The 19,003-nt window shown below is 49.8% G+C and overlaps 1 protein-coding gene across 1 annotated transcript in view; it reads right to left on the reverse strand.

Moving 5' to 3' along the window:
- LOC121639658 (vacuolar protein sorting-associated protein 13C-like) overlaps positions 1–19,003 on the reverse strand; it is a 271,744-nt gene that overhangs the window by 186,356 nt on the left and 66,385 nt on the right. The window contains 8 exon segments of the mRNA XM_041985039.1: positions 7,196–7,255; positions 7,350–7,429; positions 7,529–7,685; positions 7,776–7,906; positions 7,974–8,073; positions 8,150–8,294; positions 8,695–8,999; positions 18,116–18,283. Coding sequence (XP_041840973.1) covers positions 7,196–7,255; positions 7,350–7,429; positions 7,529–7,685; positions 7,776–7,906; positions 7,974–8,073; positions 8,150–8,294; positions 8,695–8,999; positions 18,116–18,283 — 1,146 coding nt within the window.

Consider the following 19,003-nt stretch of genomic DNA (forward strand, 5'->3'; position numbering starts at 1 on the left):
CTGCTATAATCATATGGCCATCTATAATGTCACCCGTCATTCTGTTTATGTTATGGAAAAAGCCAGCATCCTCTATGTTAGGAGCATAAATATTGCATAAATTAACCTTAACTCCATTAATTTTTGCTCCCAAACAGATTACTCTACCCTCAGTGTCCTTATGCTCTTTGATCATAGAAAAATTAAGCTTTTTGTACCAGAATGGCTACACCGTGTTTTTTTGCTAGTGTAGGAGCTATGAAACACCTGCCCTACCCAATCCCTTCTTAATTTAAGCACTTCTGAATCTGTCAGGTGCGTTTCCTGTATAAAAGCTAACTGAGTCTGCTGAGATTTTAAATAAGTTAAGCATTTCTTCAGCTTAATAATGTTCTGAAGCCCATTTACATATTCCAGGATATAACTCTTATACAATCAGCCATATAAATATGTGTCTCTGATTAAGTTCCACTGCCATGAATAGTAAAAAATAAAAAACAAAACCGTGCCAAGATAATTTCTATATAATAAAACACAACCAAAACCAAAACTAAAGGTAATAATCACAAAATAAAAAGAGATCCTCTCATTGAAACACAGAACAGGTAGAAACTTATAAAACCACACAACGCCTTCGCCCACCCTCAGTTCACTCCTTACACGGAGTGTCCCCCCACAAATACGGCCCATGCGGCACATGAGTGGTCGCATTCAGAAACTCCCCGAACCCTCCCAAATAAAATAAAATAGAATAGAAAATACTTTATTAATCCCTTTGGAGAGTCCTCAGGGAAATTTGGGTACCAGCAGCAATACAACACCAACAGTAAAACAGGACAAGCACAAGACACAATATATACAGGTACAAAGCAAAATAGAGGCAACAAGGTGCAAGAAAAGCACAAAAAGAATGCAATAAATAACAATAAGATAAATTAAATAAAACAATATAAACAAGCATTGCACACAGTAGAGGTGGTACAGATTCCCAGTTCACTATTGCACGTATAAGTTATTGCAACTGTTTGTATGGGTTATTGTGCATGTGTTGTATCAGGCGGACTGCACACCTCCCTCTCCCCCCTCCTTCTCCCCCTCCTGCCTAATGCAGAGTTGTACAGTTTGATGGCTCGGGGGACAAAGGAGTCTCTGAGCCGGTTGGTCCTACTCTTGGGGAGGAGCAGCCTGTTACTGGTCAGGCTTCTCTGTGCACTGATGACAGTGTGCAGAGGATGACTGGCATCATTCACAATAGCCAGTAGTTTTTTTAGTGTTCTCCTCTCTGCCACTGTCACCAGGAAGTCCAGCTTCATGCCAACCACAGAGCCCGCCCGCCTGATGAGTTTTTCCAGCCTGTTAGCACACCTTTATGTAATGTTACCCCCCCAGCAGACAATAGCATAAAAAAGCGTACTAGCCACCACAGACTGATAGAACATCCACAGGAGTTTCCTGTGGATGTTAAAAGATCTCAGTCTTCGCAGGAAGTACAGACGGCTTTGGCCCTTCTTGTACAGGTGATCTGTACAGCATGTCCAGTCCAGCTTGTTATCCAGCCACAACCCGAGGTACCTGTAGTTGTCTACAATCTCCACCTTATCGTCCCTGATGGTCACTGGACGTGGTTGTGGGCTGGACTTCCTGAAGTCAATAACCAGCTCCTTAGTCTTTGAGGTGTTAAGCTGGAGATGGTTCATCTGACTCCAGGTGACAAAGTCACTGACCAGATTCCTGTACTCGTCCTCTCCATCATCCCTGATACACCCCACGATGGCTGTGTCATCTGCAAACTTCTGGATGTGACACAGCTCTGAGTTGTAACAGAAGTCTGAGGTGTAGAGTGTGAAGAGGAGGGGGGCCAGCACCGTCCCCTGGGGTGCTCCTGTGCTGCTAATAACAGTGTCAGATGTGATGTCCTTTAGCCTGACGTACTGCGGTCTCTCTGTGAGGTAGTTACCAATCCAGGACACCAAGCAGGGGTCCACCTGCATCTCCCTCAGTTTGTCCAGAAGCATCAGGGGCTGGATTGTGTTGAAGGCACTTGAAAAATCCAAGAAGAGGATCCTCACTGTGCCCCTCCCCTTATCCAGATGAACTTGGACACGGTGTAGGAGGTAGAGAATAGCATCCTCCACACCCACACCTGCACGAAAGGCAAACTGTAGGGGGTCCTGGGCCTGTTGCACTTGGGGCTTGAGGAGATTGAGGATGAGCCGCTCCATCGTCTTCATCAGCTGGGATGTAAGTGCCACCGGTCTGTAATCGTTCAGCTCACCAGGGCGGTTTTTCTTTGGAACTGGAACAATACAGGATGTTTTCCACAGGGTAGACACTTTCCCCAGCTGTAGACTGTGGTTGAAGACATGCTGGAGTGGTTCCCCCAGTTCAGCAGCGCAGGTCCTAAGCAGACAAGGAGGCACTCCGTCAGGGCCAGCTGCTTTCCATGGGTGGAGCTTCCTCAGTTCTTCCCTCACCTGTTCTGCTGTTATGTGTGGAGGGTGTTGAGATGGGGGGAGGGGTAAAGGTTGGCAGGGGGGCTGCACAGGGGATGAAGTCAGGGAGGATGTGTACTGCAGTGGGGGAGGGGGGACAGTGGGCTGGTCAAAGCGGTTAAAGAAGATGTTCAGCCTGTTTGCTTCTTCCACTGTCCCCCCCGCTGTTATGGCCTTTGATCTGAAGCCTGTGATGGTGTTGACACCATCCCAGACCTCCTTCATACGGCTCTCACTCAGTTTATCCTCCACCTTCCTTCTGTAGGTGTCCCTTGCCACCTTCAGGCATTGTTTCACCTCCCGCTGTGCTGATTGCATTGCCTCCCTGTCATGGTTCATGAAAGCCACCTTCTTCCTGTTGAGGGCAGCTTTGACATCTTGTGTTATCCAAGGTTTGTTATTTGGATAACAACGGACAGTCTTATTGGGGGAGACTACGTCCAGCGAGAAGTTGATGTAGTCTGTCAGACAACTATTACTTCAACTATTGCTTCTATAATCACTAAATAATGCTATTTCCCATGTATGTATCACATTTAACATGATAATAAAAAAATACGCCAATATGTAAACAAAAAGAGTAGTGCCACACACCATTCGTTCATAGACTCAAATAATAATAATCGTGATTGGCACTATATTACTTTATATTCTCTTCTCATCCAGGTGGCCATAACACACCGTCCCGCTAGTATTATTGTCCGTAGCATAAGGTCCCGTTTCCATAAAATGCAGCTCAGTCTGGATCCAAAACGTCCAAAGGTGAATGGAAACAGATTGGCTGATGATGGTCACGTCAGCAGCACATTACTCCTGACAATCCTCCGTGTTATTTCCTGAATTTAGGAAATCCATTGCTTCGCGGTGATCGGTAAACTTCATTCGTTTCCCCCTCCATGTAAAGCGCAGCTCAGCCGGGTCCACCAGAGTAAAACGCACATCCAGCTCATGAAACGTCTGCCTGGCTTCCGTGAATTTCTTTCTCTTCTCTGCAGTTTCTTTAGTCATGTCAGGGAAAAACGAAAGCTTGCAGCCTCTCCAAATAATGCTTTCCTTCTTTCTGTACTTTTCCCTCGCGGCTGCCATCACTCGCTCCCGTTCCAAAAAGCTTAAAAACCTCATGATAACTGGTCTAGGCAGCCGGCCGTCCTCCGGTAAAGGCACGGGGGCTCGGTGTACCCTCTGCAGCTGGGTCCGGTCAAGCTCAACTCCCAGCGCCTCGGCAATAATGGTTCTCACACATTCCTCCATCTTTCCGTCTTCCAGCTTTTCCTTTAGTCCAGTTAGCGGCAGATTTTGACATCTGTCTCTATTAGTCGTATCCTCTATTGCTTGATGTAACTCCTCACACTTTTTGGTGCTTTTATCAGCAGATTTGTGAAGTTTACTGTTGTCGTCCTCCAGCTGAGAAATGTGGTGTTCAGCCTCATCTAGTCATTGCAGGACGCTATACACATCCGTCCGTAGGCCTAAGTTAACCTCTTTTATCTCGTTCATATCAGCTTGCAAACTCGACAAAAGCTGTCCAACTCTCGCCATCTCTGCAGTAGGGTTATCCAGTGATTGTTGCATAGCAGACAGTACACTCATGTCTGCTGTTTGGCTAGGGCTAGCGTTAGCAGGCTTAGCATTAGCCCCACTAGCTTGATTTTGTTTGGCCGTCTGGGTCGTCATCATTATTCAAATATCACCATTCAAACAAAAAACAGTTTCTGGACACTCTTTTTACAAATCCTTAACAAAGAAGCCGAAATTAACTAGCGAATTCAAATAAACTCGAGGGCTTCTACTGGCAGTCTCAAATCATGCGGCCATCTTGCTCGGTGAACCCACGTGACCCTCTAGCTTAGCTTTTAACTAAATTTTATTTGATCTTAATTTATTTTACATAATTTTATTTCAATTAATTTCTTTTTATTTTATTCAACTGTATTGCTTCTTATTTATTTATTAAATTATTTATTAATTAATTAATTTATTTATTCAATCTTAGCTGTTCTTACTGTTTCTTAAGGTAATTTAATTTTCGTTTTAACTCTAGTGTTGTCCTCACGGGGATCCTCCACGGCAGGTTTTACCTGCGCGGTCTGGGGGTTGTTGCTGCGTTGATTGCCCTTGTCTGGTTGGCTGGGGCCCTGCACTGCAGCCTTATGGCTGTGGTGTGGGCCCCGGTCTGCCCTGTTCAGGAGGGTGAATGGCTCCTGGTGTGGATTTTTTGATGTGTAAAGGCTTATTTTGGTTTTAATATGCATAAATTGAATTGTGCTTAATTCTTTTTTTATCTTGTAAAGCACTTTGTATTGCCTTTGGTATGAAAAGGGCTTTATAAATAAAGTTTGATTGAATGATTGATAGAAAACTTGGACCAGATTCAGGATTATCTGGATATCTGCAAAGCCAAGATGCTTCTGGAACTGTTCTGGAAAACCTGAATAAATAAAATGATGCCTGACAAGGACATTCCAGTCTAGTTCTGCAAACAAAGCCTATTTTTGATGCGACCGGGTGGAAATTACTGCAATATGTTGGGGATTACCGCGACAGGCAGTGTTGTTCCTGAACGAGGTAATTGAACCATGGTTCATGAGCTGGTTCATATTCTAAAAGAATGTGAACTGAACATTCTGTATTTCTGCCTGATAAACTTTATTGTATGTGCGCTCATTCATTTTGAATGGCGTTCTCTCACAGCTGAACTTTGTTCCAGAGAGTTCCAGATTTTGATGGAACCTTCCAGGTAAAATCCTGGCTAAAACCCATTGTAAACAGGCCTTAAAATATAGGTGAAAAACACCAAATCTGGCAACCTCAGCCACTACAGAGCCGCACAGTACATCCGTCATTAAACTGCGAAACATGGAGGCAAAATCCAATGAAGGCAACAACTCCACCTCTGCCTCCATGATCACTGCAGCATCTTTGTTTGATCACTTTTATAAAGGCTACATGCACCGCTGGGACTGGGAGAAATAACTATGACATCATAACGTGAGACGTTTCACATTTTTACAATAAATAAACTATGTCGTCATAGCGTGATACGTTTCAAATTAAATGTTTGCTTTCAGCAAGGCTGAGGGGAATGGGTGGAGGGTACAGGTAGACGGCTTTATTTTCCTGATGATGTCCTTCACCTCATCCTGTATGGCAACAGAGAATGAGGAAAAAGCTTACCACAATGGGGCGAGGATTACTGTGATATGGCAGGGATTACTTCAACAGGGTGGGGATTACCGCGAGGGGGCAGGGATTACCGCGATGGGCATAACTGCGAAGGGGAGGGGTTGGGGGTAAAAGGTAACAGCTAATTTTTTATAAGTAAGAAGAAACTTGGTTCGCAGCAGGGAGGGACTGAACACACAGTAATGTCCGTGTCTTTATTTTCCATGTGTATTCATTTTCATACTTTCTCACCACCTCTGTAATTAAAACTATCCGTTTAACGTTGCATAATCAGAAATGCAGAAGTGACAACTTTCCACTTCAACCTTATCTGTGTTAACCACGCCCACCTCAAATGTCCAACCAATCACACAATACTTTTCCGAGCACAACAAGAAGAAAGTTCTGCTTTGCTGATGCATCTAGAACAAGTCGTAAGATCCGGAAGAACAAAATTACGTCATTTTGTTCTCGCGGCCAAGAACAAGAAAAGAAAAAAATTCTTGCTTCTTGCAGAAGATGGAACAGCCTTAAAACCAAATTTTCCTTCCCGCAGATTTGATATAAATACAGCTGATGTGAAGCTGGAATGAGAGAACAGGAGATGGACAGGTGAAGGACAGATGAAGAACAGGTGATGGACAGGTGAAGGACAGATGAAGAACAGGTGATGGACAGGTGAAGGACAGATGAAGAACAGGTGATGGACAGATGAAGAACAGGAGATGGACAGGTGAAGGACAGATGAAGAACAGGTGATGGACAGATGAAGAACAGGAGATGGACAGGTGATGGATAGGTGAAGGACAGATGAAGAACAGGTGATGGACAGGTGAAGGACAGATGAAGAACAGGAGATGGACAGGTGAAGGACAGATGAAGAACAGGAGATGGACAGGTGAAGGACAGATGAAGAACAGGAGATGGACAGGTGACGGACAGATGAAGAACAGGTGAAGGACAGGTGAAGGACAGATGAAGAACAGGAGATGGACAGGTGAAGGACAGATGAAGAACAGGAGATGGACAGGTGAAGGGCAGATGAAGAACAGGAGATGGACAGGTGAAGGACAGATGGAGAACAGGAGATGGCCAGGTGAAGGGCAGATGAAGAACAGGAGATGGACAGGTGAAGGACAGATGAAGAACAGGTGATGGACAGATGAAGAACAGGAGATGGACAGGTGAAGGACAGGTGATGGGCAGATGAAGAACAGGAGATGGACAGGTGAAGGACAGATGAAGAACAGGTGATGGACAGATGAAGAACAGGAGATGGACAGGTGAAGGGCAGATGAAGAACAGGTGATGGACAGGTGAAGGACAGATGAAGAACAGGTGATGGACAGATGAAGAACAGGAGATGGACAGGTGAAGGGCAGATGAAGAACAGGTGATGGACAGGTGAAGGACAGGTGAAGAACAGGAGATGGACAGATGAAGAACAGGAGATGGACAGATGAAGGACAGGAGATAGACAGGTGAAGGACAGGTGAAGAACAGGAGATGGACAGATGAAGAACAGGAGATGGACAGGTGAAGGACAAGTGTGAGGAACATACATTCATGGTCTGCTCCGTGTTCCTGAACATGGTGGAGAAGGCTGGGCTCCTGCGGTCAGCCTGGCAGAACACAGACAGGAAGTGGAGTTACTCTGCAGTCGGACAGGTGAGTTGCCTAAGAGAAGAAGCAGGTAATCTGATTACATGTCCTCACCCTGCAGTACTGGACTTTAAGCAGCTCGGCTCCAGAATCTGCTGAAGAGTGGACGAGACACAGCGGCTGTCCATTAGAGTCTGAAACAAGATAAAATAAAACTGAAGGTGTAGACAGACGTCCAAACAGGAAGTAAAGACAGATGTACAAACATCTGGAAAGCTACGATATCTACTGACCTTTGAACTCTGGACACTTCAAGGACACCTTGTTAACATACGTGGTGGCGAACATGTCATACTTCCTGACTTCAGTGTTGATGCCCAGGTGAGCAACCTGGAAGAGCAGGAACGGCGACTCTGTCTCATCCCTGGACTTCTTCACGGTCAGCACCACCTTGCAGAGAAAAAGGAAATAGCATCAGTGTCACCACGTCGGAGGGTGGAGCCAGAACCTCAACAGACTTCATCTGTTGGTTGTTGGTACCTCTTTGACTTCAAACTCAAGCAGAATATTTACGATGTTTTCATCGAGGTCTCTGCTGAGGCCGGCCGGCACACTGTCAGATTCTGATTGTGCTGGCTCCGCCTCCAGCTGCTCAGCAAGCTCCGCCCTCTCTGTGGAGAGAAACGCATTTAGGTCTCTGATGGGTTGAAGAAGATGATGTGAACCAGTTGAACTTACCTTTGGTCACCTGACTTCTCATGTCCACTCTAGGTTCTTCACCGATATTCTCCAGTACAATCTTCATCAGCACACCGAGGTCTTCCTCACCCAGACTCATCTACATGTCAGAGAACACAGAGTCAGCCATCTGGTGAAGGAACCTCTGTCTGAATGTCATCGCGCAACAGACATACAGTGAGGGACCGGAGGACTCCCTGGACCTGGACCCCGGGGATCTTGGAAAACCAGGAAGCAGCCAGGTTTCTGGTTATGAACAGCTTTAAGTTGATTGGCTGAAGGATCTGGACATCTGGCTCCGAGGACTCTTTCAGCATGATCCTAAAAAACACAATAACATTAACTGACACGGTTCAGACAGACCTGGTTCTGACTAACACGGTTCTGTCTGGTCTAGTTCTGTCTGACTTGGCTCTGCCTAACCCAATTCTGACTTGCCTGGTTCTAGCATACCTGGTTCTGACTGACCCTGTTCTGACAGACTCGGTTCTGACAGACCAAATTCTGTCTGAATGACCCGGTTCTGTCTTGAACACAGCCTGAAAATGACAGGAAGTGAAAAACCAGATGAAAAAGTTATCCAGAGTTAGCTTCCTGTTAGCTTCTCCTTCTATCTTCCTGTAAGGTTCCTGGCGTTAGCTAACAGGAAGCAACTCAGTTTATCTCTCAGCTGACGTCACAGCTCATCATCAGCCTCCACAGTGACGTTTTGTGCATGTACCTGGACAGCTTCAGCTGTGTCAGCTTTACGTCCATCTTCTCCACCACAGCTGGTAGCAGGAACCCTTCAGCCGACATCAGCGAGAAGCCGTTTTCCACTGTGATGAGACCCAAATCGACCACCACTGCATTGTGGGAGGTGGAGGACTGAGGGATGATGATGAGGGGAGCCTTCAGCTTGATGTCCATGGCCAGACGGAAACTCCTCTGGGCGAAGTTTCTGACGCTGGACGCCGCCTTTTCTGCCGCCTGAGCCGTGGCGGCGCTCAGAGCTTCTTTAGCCGTCTGGAAGTTGTCGACAAATGTCTGAAAAATAGGCGACAGGCAGTGAGGCAATGGGCGCCGTCGCGTTTCTACGATTTACAGACATGCTGTGAAGAAGCAGGTCAGAAGGCCAATGTGAGGCGTTCAATGCCTGCATGGTGCATACAGCTTCATTTCTGTTTCACAAACACTGCAGCAGCAGAAGGAACCTCAAGAAAATACAAAGAGAAATGAAGTTCCTAGTGACACTTCATGCTTCAAACAAGAATGGAAGTCAAACATTTCAGGGCAGGAAGTGATGTCACATAGGCAGGGGTCATGTGACTATGGGGGCGTGGCTGTGCATTGATGGGTTTACGATGGCAGCCGAGTGAGTTGGTTATATGAAGGAAATGAGCTCAGATGATGGTAGCAACAACCATCAGAGCATTTGTTCTGTGCACCTGGCCATCTCAGGCGGGTGGAGCTCAGACTTTAAGTCTTACAAAGATGCTCATTTTGTTTTCTGATATCACTGATACAAGTTGTTTTTTCTTCTCTTCAGACAAAAATAGTGTTGAGCTGTCACCTGCAGAAGGCGGCTCATCAGCGGTCTACTCATCAGCGGTACGTCAGTGGAGGGTCAGCTCCGATTAGTCAACGTTGTCGACAATAGTCAACAATAAAAATAGTCGACAACGAATTTAGCTGTCGACTATTGTCGGCAAAAAAAAAAAAAAAAAAAATACAGAGTGAGACATCGTCTTCTTTTTTTTATCTCTGCTGAGAGTTGCACATGCGCAGTGAAGTCCGCCAGGGGAAAAATGTGGTGGCGGACCAGGGAAGAAAACGGCGGCGGAGAGCGTTAAAAGTCTGGGATAACTTCACGTTAAACTTACAAAATAAATGAAATACATGTGAGATTTCTAAAGCGGACCTTCCTACCACGGAAGTACGTCTTCTATGCTCGAACATTTAAAGAGGAGGAACGTCGGACTTACTTAACAACCTCATGCAAGATTTCAAAGCTGAAAGTGAAATAAGATCCATTTATAATAATCATGAGATACATGATCCGATTGGTCGACTAGTCGTTTTAATAGTCGTGACTAATCGACCATCAGAATAGTCATTAGTTGCAGCCCTATCAGCAACATGTCAGCAACACCTCAGCGGTGCGTCAGCAACACATCAGCAACATGTCAGCGGCGTGTCAGCAACATGTCAGCAACGCATCAGAGGCGCGTCAGCAACATGTCAGCGATGCGTGAGCAACATGTCAGCAAGGCGTCAGCAGTAAGTCAGCGGCACGTCAGCAATGCGTGTGCAGCATGTCAGCGGCACGTCAGCCAAACATCCAACACGTCAGCAACACGTCAGCAGCGCGTCAGCAACATGTCAGCGATGCGTGAGCAACATGTCAGCGACGCGTCAGCAACGCGTCAGCAACGCGTCAGCGGCGTGTCAGCGGCGAGTCAGCGGCGCGTCAGCAAGGCGTCAGCAGTATGTCAGCGGCACGTCAGCAATGCGTGAGCAGCACGTCAGCGGCACGTCAGCAACGCGTCAGCCAAACATCAGCAACACGTCAGAGGCGCATCACCAACGTGTCAGCAACACGTCAGCAAGGCGTCAGCAGTATGTCAGCTATGCGTCAGCAACAAGTCAGCAACAAGTCAGCAACATGTCAGCGGTGTGTCAGCGGTGCGTCAGCAACATGTCAGCGATGCGCGTCAGCAACATGTCAGCAAGGCGTCAGCAGTATGTCAGCGGCACGTCAGCAATGCGTGAGCAGCACGTCAGCGGCACGTCAGCAACGCGTCAGCCAAACATCAGCAACACGTCAGAGGCGCATCACCAACGTGTCAGCAACACGTCAGCAAGGCGTCAGCAGTATGTCAGCTATGCGTCAGCAACACATCAGCAACATGTCAGCGGTGTGTCAGCAACATGTCAGCAACGCATCAGAGGCGCGTCAGCAACATGTCAGCGATGCGTGAGCAACATGTCAGCAAGGCGTCAGCAGTAAGTCAGCGGCACGTCAACAATGCGTGAGCAGCACGTCAGCGGCGTGTCAGCAATATGTCAGCGGCGCATCACCAACGTGTCAGCAACATGTCAGCAACACGTCAGCGGCGCGTCAGCGGCGCGTCAGCAGCACGTCAGCGGAGTGTCAGCAGAGCATCAGCGGTGTGTCACCAACGTGTCAGCAACACATCAGAAGAGCGTCAGCGACGCATCAGCAACACGTCAGCGATACGTCAACAACACATCAACAACACGTCAGCGGCATGTCAGCGATGAGTCACCAACGCATCAGCAACACGTCAGCAGCGCATCAGCAACACGTCAGCGGTGCGTCAGCGGTGCATCAGCAACATGTCAGCGGTGAGTCAGCAACATGTCAGCAACATGTCAGCGACACCTCAGCGGTGCGTCAGCAACATGTCAGCGGCGCGTCAGCAACAAGTCAGCAACATATCAGCGGCGTGTCAGCAACACATCCGAAACACGTCAGCAACATGTCAGCAGCGCATCACAAATGTGTCAGCATCATGTAAGCAACATGTCAGCGGCGTGTCAGCAACACGTCAGCGGAGCGTCAGCAACACATCAGCATCACGTCAGCAACACGGTAACGGTACATCAGCAACACATCAGCGGCGCGTCAGCAACATTTCAGCACGCGTCAGCAACATGTCAGCGGCGCGTCAGCAACGCATCAGCCAAACATCAGCAACGCGTCAGCGACGCGTCAGCGACGCGTCAGCAGCGCGTCAGCAGCGCGTCAGCAACACGCCAGTGGCGAGTCAGTAGAGCATCAACAACACGTCAGCAACACGTCAGCAACACGTCAGCGGCGTGTCAGCAACATGTCAGCGGCACGTCAGCAACACGTCATCAGAGCGTCAGTAACACATTAGCAGCGTGTCAGCGGTACGTCAGCAACACGTCAGCAACACGCCAGTGGAGAGTCAGTGGAGCATCAGCAACACGTCAGTGGCGAGTCAGTGGAGCGTCAGCAACACAGCAGCAACACGTCAGTGGCGGGTCAGTGGAGCGTCAGCAACACAGCAGCAACACGTCAGTGGCGGGTCAGTGGAGCATCACCAACACATCAGCAACACGTCAGTGGCGAGTCAGTGGAGCGTCAGCAACACATCAGCAACAAGTCAGTGGCGAGTCAGTGGAGGGTCAGCAACACATCAGCAACACGTCAGCAACAAGTCAGCAGGGCGTCAGCAACACATCAGCAACACGTCAGCAACATGTCAGCGGTGTGTCACCAACATGTCAGCAACACGACAGCGGTGCGTCAGTAACACGTCAGCGCGCATCAGCAACACGTCAGCAACACGTCAGCAGCGCGTCAGCAACATGTCAGCAAGGCGTCAGCAGTATGTCAGCGGCACGTCAGCAATGCGTGAGCAGCAAGTCAGCCAAACATCAGCAACACGTCAGCAACGTGTCAGCGGTGCGTCAGCAACATGTCAGCAATGCGTGAGCAACATGTCAGCGAGGCGTCAGCAGTATGTCAGCGGCACGTCATCAATGCGTGAGCAGCATGTCAGCGGCGTGTCAGCAACGCGTTAGCCAAACATCAGCAACACGTCAGCGGCGCATCACCAACGTGTCAGCAACATGTCAGCAACACGTCAGCGGCGCGTCAGCAACACGTCAGCGGAGTGTCAGCAGAGCATCAGCGGTGTGTCACCAACATGTCAGCAACACATCAGAAGAGCGTCAGCGACACATCAGCAACACATCAGAAGAGCGTCAGCGACGCATCAGCAGCACATCAGCAGCACATCAGCAACACGTCAGCAACACGTCAGCAATATGTCAGCGATACGTCAGCAACACGTCAGCGGTGCGTCAGCAACACGTCAGCAACATGTCAGCAGTGCGTCAGCAACATGTCAGCAACATGTCAGCAACACCTCAGCGGTGCGTCAGCAACATGTCAGCGGCGCGTCAACAACACGTCAGCAACATGTCAGAGGCGCGTCAGCAACATGTCAGCGATACGTCAGCAACACGTCAGCGGCATGTCAGCGATGCGTCACCAACGCATCAGCAACATGTCAGCAGCGCATCGGCAACACGTCAGCAACACGTCAGCGGTGCGTCAGCAACACGTCAGCGGTGCGTCAGCAACATGTCAGCAACACCTCAGCGGTGCGTCAGGAACATGTCAGCGGCGCGTCAGCAACACGTCAGCAACATGTCAGCAACATGTCAGCAGCACATCACAAACGTGTCAGCAACATGTAAGCAACATGTCAGCGGTGTATCAGCAACGCATCAGCAACACGTCAGCAGTGTGTCAGCAGCGTGCCAGCGGTGCGTCAGCAACACGCCAGTGGCGAGTTAGTGGAGCATCAGCAACACGTCAGTGGCGAGTCAGTGGAGCGTCACCAACACGTCAGCAACACAGCAGCAACACGTCAGTGGCGGGTCAGTGGAGTGTCAGCAACACATCAGCAAAACATCAACGAGTCAGCAGGGCGTCAGCAACACATCAGCAACATGTCAGCAACACGTCAGCGGAGTGTCAGCAACACGTCAGCAACACGTCAGCAGCGTGTCAGCAACACGTCGGCAGCGAGTCAGCAACATGTCAGCAGCGCGTCAGCAACACATCCGAAACACGTCAGCAACATGTCAGCAGCGCATCACAAACGTGTCAGCATCATGTAAGCAACATGTCAGCGGCGTGTCAGCAACACGTCAGCGGAGCGTCAGCAACACATCAGCATCACGTCAGCAACACGGTAACGGTACATCAGCAACACGTCAGCGGTGCATCAGCAACATGTCAGCAACACGACAGCGGTGCGTCAGCAACATGTCAGCACGCGTCAGCAACACGTCAGCAACACGTCAGCAGCGCGTCAGCAACATGTCAGCGGCGTGTCAGTAACATGTCAGCGGCACGTCAGCAACATGTCATCAGAGCGTCAGTAACACATCAGCAGCGTGTTAGCGGTGCGTCAGCAACACGCCAGTGGCGAGTCAGTGGAGCATCAGCAACACGTCAGTGGCGAGTCAGTGGAGCGTCAGCAACACGTCAGCAACACAGCAGCAACACGTCAGTGGCGGGTCAGTGGAGTGTCAGCAACACATCAGCAACACATCAGCAACAAGTCAGCAGGGCGTCAGCAACACATCAGCAACATGTCAGCAACACGTCAGCGGAGTGTCAGCAGAGCGTCAGCGGTGTGTCACCAACATGTCAGCAACACGACAGCGGTGCGTCAGCAACACGTCAGCAACACGTCAGCAGCGCGTCAGCAACACGTCAGCAGCGAGTCAGCAACATGTCAGCAAGGCGTCAGCAGTATGTCAGCGGCACGTCAGCAATGTCTGAGCAGCACGTCAGCGGCGCGTCAGCAACGCGTCAGCCAAACATAAGCAACGCGTCAGAGGCGCATCACCAACGTGTCAGCAACACGTCAGCAAGGCGTCAGCAGTATGTCAGCTATGCGTCAGCAACAAGTCAGCAACATGTCAGCGGTGTGTCAGCGGTGCGTCAGCAACATGTCAGCGATGCGCGTCAGCAACATGTCAGCAAGGCGTCAGCAGTATGTCAGCGGCACGTCAGCAATGCGTGAGCAGCACGTCAGCGGCACGTCAGCAACGCGTCAGCCAAACATCAGCAACACGTCATAGGCGCATCACCAACGTGTCAGCAACACGTCAGCAAGGCGTCAGCAGTATGTCAGCTGTGCGTCAGCAACACATCAGCAACATGTCAGCGGCGTGTCAGCAACATGTCAGCAACGCATCAGAGGCGCGTCAGCAACATGTCAGCGATGCGTGAGCAACATGTCAGCAAGGCGTCAGCAGTAAGTCAGCGGCACGTCAACAATGCGTGAGCAGCACGTCAGCGGCGTGTCAGCAACATGTCAGCGGAGCATCACCAACGTGTCAGCAACATGTCAGCAACACGCCAGTGGCGAGTCAGTAGAGCATCAACAACACGTCAGCAACATGTCAGCGGTGCGTCAGCAACATGTCAGTGGTGCGTCAGCAACATGTCAGCAACACCTCAGCGGTACGTCAGCAACATGTCAGCGGTGCGTCAGCAACACGTCAGCAACATGTCAGCGGCGCGTCAGCAACATGTCAGCAGCGCATCACAAACGTGTCAGCATCATGTAAGCAACATGTCAGCGGCGTGTCAGCAACACGTCAAAGGAGCGTCAGCAACACATCAGCATCACGTCAGCAACACGGTAACGGTACATCAGCAACACGTCAGCGGTGCGTCAACAACATGTCAGCAACACGACAGCGGTGCGTCAGCAACATGTCAGCAACACGACAGCGGTGCGTCAATAAAAGGTCAGCACGCGTCAGCAACACATCAGCAACACGTCAGCAACACGTCAGCACGCGTCCGCAACATGTCAGCGGCGTGTCAGCAACATGTCAGCGGCACGTCAGCAACATGTCATCAGAGCGTCAGCAACACATCAGCAGCGTGTCAGCGGTGCGTCAGCAACACGCCAGTGGCAAGTCAGTGGAGCATCAGCAACATGTCAGTGGCGAGTCAGTGGAGCGTCACCAACACATCAGCAACACGTCAGTGGCGAGTCAGTGGAGCGTCACCAACACATCAGCAACACGTCAGTGGCGAGTCAGTGGTGCGTCACCAACACATCAGCAACACGTCAGTGGCGAGTCAGTGGAGCGTCAGCAACACAGCAGCAACACGTCAGTGGCGGGTCAGTGGAGTGTCAGCAACACAGCAGCAACACGTCAGTGGCGGGTCAGTGGTGCGTCACCAACACATCAGCAACACGTCAGTGGCGAGTCAGTGGAGCGTCACCAACACATCAGCAACACGTCAGTGGCGAGTCAGTGGAGCGTCACCAACACATCAGCAACACGTCAGTGGCGAGTCAGTGGAGGGTCAGCAACACATCAGCAACACATCAGCAACAAGTCAGCAGGGCGTCAGCAACACATCAGCAACATGTCAGCAACACATCAGCGGAGTGTGAGCAGAGCGTCAGCGGTGTGTCACCAACATGTCAGCAACACGACAGCGGTGCGTCAGCAACACGTCAGCGCGCGTCAGCAACACGTCAGCAGCGCGTCAGCAACATGTCAGCGGCGTGTCAGCAACACGTCATCGGCGCGTCAGCAACACGTCATCAGAGCGTCAGCAACACGTCATCAGAGCGTCAGCAACATGTCAGCGGCACGTCAGCAACACGTCATCGGCGCGTCAGCAACATGTCAGCGGCACGTCAGCAACACGTCATCAGAGCGTCAGCAACACGTCATCAGAGCGTCAGCAACACATCAGCAACATGTCAGCGCGCGTCAGCAACACGTCAGCAGCGCGTCGGCAACATGTCAGCGGCACGTCAGCAACACGTCATCGGCGCGTCAGCAACACGTCATCAGAGCGTCAGCAACACATCAGCAGCGTGTCAGCGGTGCGTCAGCAACAAGTCAGCAACACGCCAGTGGCGAGTCAGTAGAGCATCAACAACACGTCAGCAACACGTCAGCGATACGCAGCAACACATCAACAACATGTCAGCAGCACGTCAGCGGCATGTCAGCGGTGCGTCACCAATGCATCAGCAACACGTCAGCGGAGTGTCAGCAGAGCGTCAGGGGTGTGTTACCAACGTGTCACCAACGTGTCAGCAACACGTCAGCGATACGTCAGCAACACATCAACAACACGTCAGCAGCACGTCAGCGGCATGTCAGCGGTGCGTCACCAACGCATCAGCAACACATCAGCAACGCATTAGCAACACGTCAGCTACACGTCAGCGGCGCATCAGCAACACGTCAGCAACACCTCTTTAGCAGCATGTCAGCAACGCGCCAGCAACGCGCCAGCAACGCATCAGCAACATGACAGTGATATGTCAGCAACACATCAGCAACGTCAGCAACGCGTCAGCAACGCGTCAGCAACGCGTCAGCAACGCGTCAGCAACGCATCAGCAACGCGTCAGCAGCATGTCAGCAGTGCGTCAGCAACGCTTCTATTGTCTGAATAGAACTCATTTACAGAGAGGTAAACAAGAAATAAACAACAAACAAATGTTTCTGGGACGATCAGTATGAAAAGTCTCCCTGATGGTGAGTTGAAGAACAATCCGACATCTGAGACTTTACATGCTGTGTGACCGTGGTCAGATGGTGCAGCATCTTTCAACACATGGTTTCTTTACCAGCAGCCTGAGATTTTCTGGGGGGCGGAGCTACACCTCTACCTGTAGGAAGTGCTGCTGCTCTGATGTTTGTGAATATGCATACTTTGTTTTTGTTTTCTGCTGAATCATGATCAACTGAGATTAACCCGAGTGGAGGACAGGTTAACCTGTGACACCCTAAATCAGGTGAGATTTAAGGTAGCCTGAGAGTGTGGCTATGTTTGAGGGTGAAGCAGAAGGTGCTGGAAGCTGAATGTAAGATGTTATACCTCCTCAGCTGACGGACAATGAAAGCTAAAAAAATCCTGAAAACAAACAAAACACAACATGAGGAACAAGACAGAAAGAAAAATATCCAACGGGACAACAAACAGCACAGAACCAGCTGACCCCTGATCAGCCAATCTGCTGAATATCTGCTGGGTCATTTTTAAATTTAGAGTTTCACGAGAATTGATGTAACAAAATTGCAGAGATGTGGATCAATTGGACAGCTTAGACCGCCCGGAAATGAACTTCCTAGAAACTTCCTATACCACTGGCGTCCTGTCTCCGTAACTTTCTGTAGCTTCCTGTTAATTTCTTGTCAACTTCGGATCACTTACAACCCTAAAACCACTCAGACTACTGGGACTACTCCGTTCACTCACATCCCCGGACCACTGGCATCCCCCGGACAACCGCTGGTATTCTCTGGACTACTGGTATTCCTCTTTCATCTTCCTGTGAGCTTTGAATTGCTTGGACTACTTGTACCCCTCGGGCCACTCAGATGAATTTCCTTCCTGTTAGCTTCTGTCCTATTAGGTTCCTGTTGTATACATTTGACCTCCAGTTTGCTCTGGATGCTCAAACCACTTCAGTGTTTCTCTGAGTGGATCCAGAAAGACTTTTTCTGTCATCCGCGGACAATGTATGGAAACCTAAAAGGGTCATAATTTGTCAAGTGAAGCCTGAGGCCTCTGGTAAGTGTGTGTGAGTGTGTGTGCTGACCAGCAGGGACATGAGGAACTTATGCATGTAGACGATCTTTATGCATCCGAGTCGCAGCTTCAACTTCCCGTCAACCTTCGTCATGTCGCTGTATCCCTGTTCCTTCGTTGCCCCCGGAAACAAGGAGAGACTGAAACTGAACACTTCCTCACTCATGATGGAGACAGCCTGGAGGAGGAAGAGGAGGAACAAGAAGAGAAAGAGGTCAGTCAGAGATGAGAGGCAGAAGATGGGATTGTTTCATCATCATCACAGACCACCTTTGGGTCTGGGTTCTGGATGTGGACCAGGTCTGGTTGTCTAGCTCTAGGTTCTGGACCTGGAGCAGGGTCCTCAGTTCTAAAGATTGCGTAGGTACAAAAACTCCAGTTCGAGTCAACTTCTGGGATTTATGAACCAAACTTGGTGGGAGAACGTTCCTCCCTGCTCGGCTACTCTGAATCTGCCGTAAGAACAACATCTGGAAAAAAAGGGAAACGTCGACAGAATAAAACCATGGTGTATGCTGGAATAAGGCCACAGTCACCTCCGTCAGATTAGTGTCGTCTCCGTCAGATTAGTGTCACCTCCGTCAGATTAGTGTCGCTTCAGTCAGATTAGCGTCACCTCCGTCAGATTAGTGTCATCTCCGTCAGATTAGTGTCACCTCCGTCAGATTAGTGTCGCTGTAGTCAGATTGCTGTCGCCTCCGTCAGATTAGTGTCGCCTCCGTCAGATTAGTGTCGCTTCAGTCAGATTAGTGTCGCCTCCGTCAGATTAGTGTCGCCTCCGTCAGATTAGTGTCGCTTCAGTCAGATTAGTGTCGCCTCCGTCAGATTAGTGTCGCCTCCGTCAGATTAGTGTCGCTTCAGTCAGATTAGTGTCGCCTCTGTCAGATTAGTGTCGCCT

This window comes from Melanotaenia boesemani, chromosome 1, assembly GCF_017639745.1.
Source record: "Melanotaenia boesemani isolate fMelBoe1 chromosome 1, fMelBoe1.pri, whole genome shotgun sequence".
In the NCBI taxonomy this organism is placed as follows: Eukaryota; Metazoa; Chordata; class Actinopteri; order Atheriniformes; family Melanotaeniidae; genus Melanotaenia; species Melanotaenia boesemani.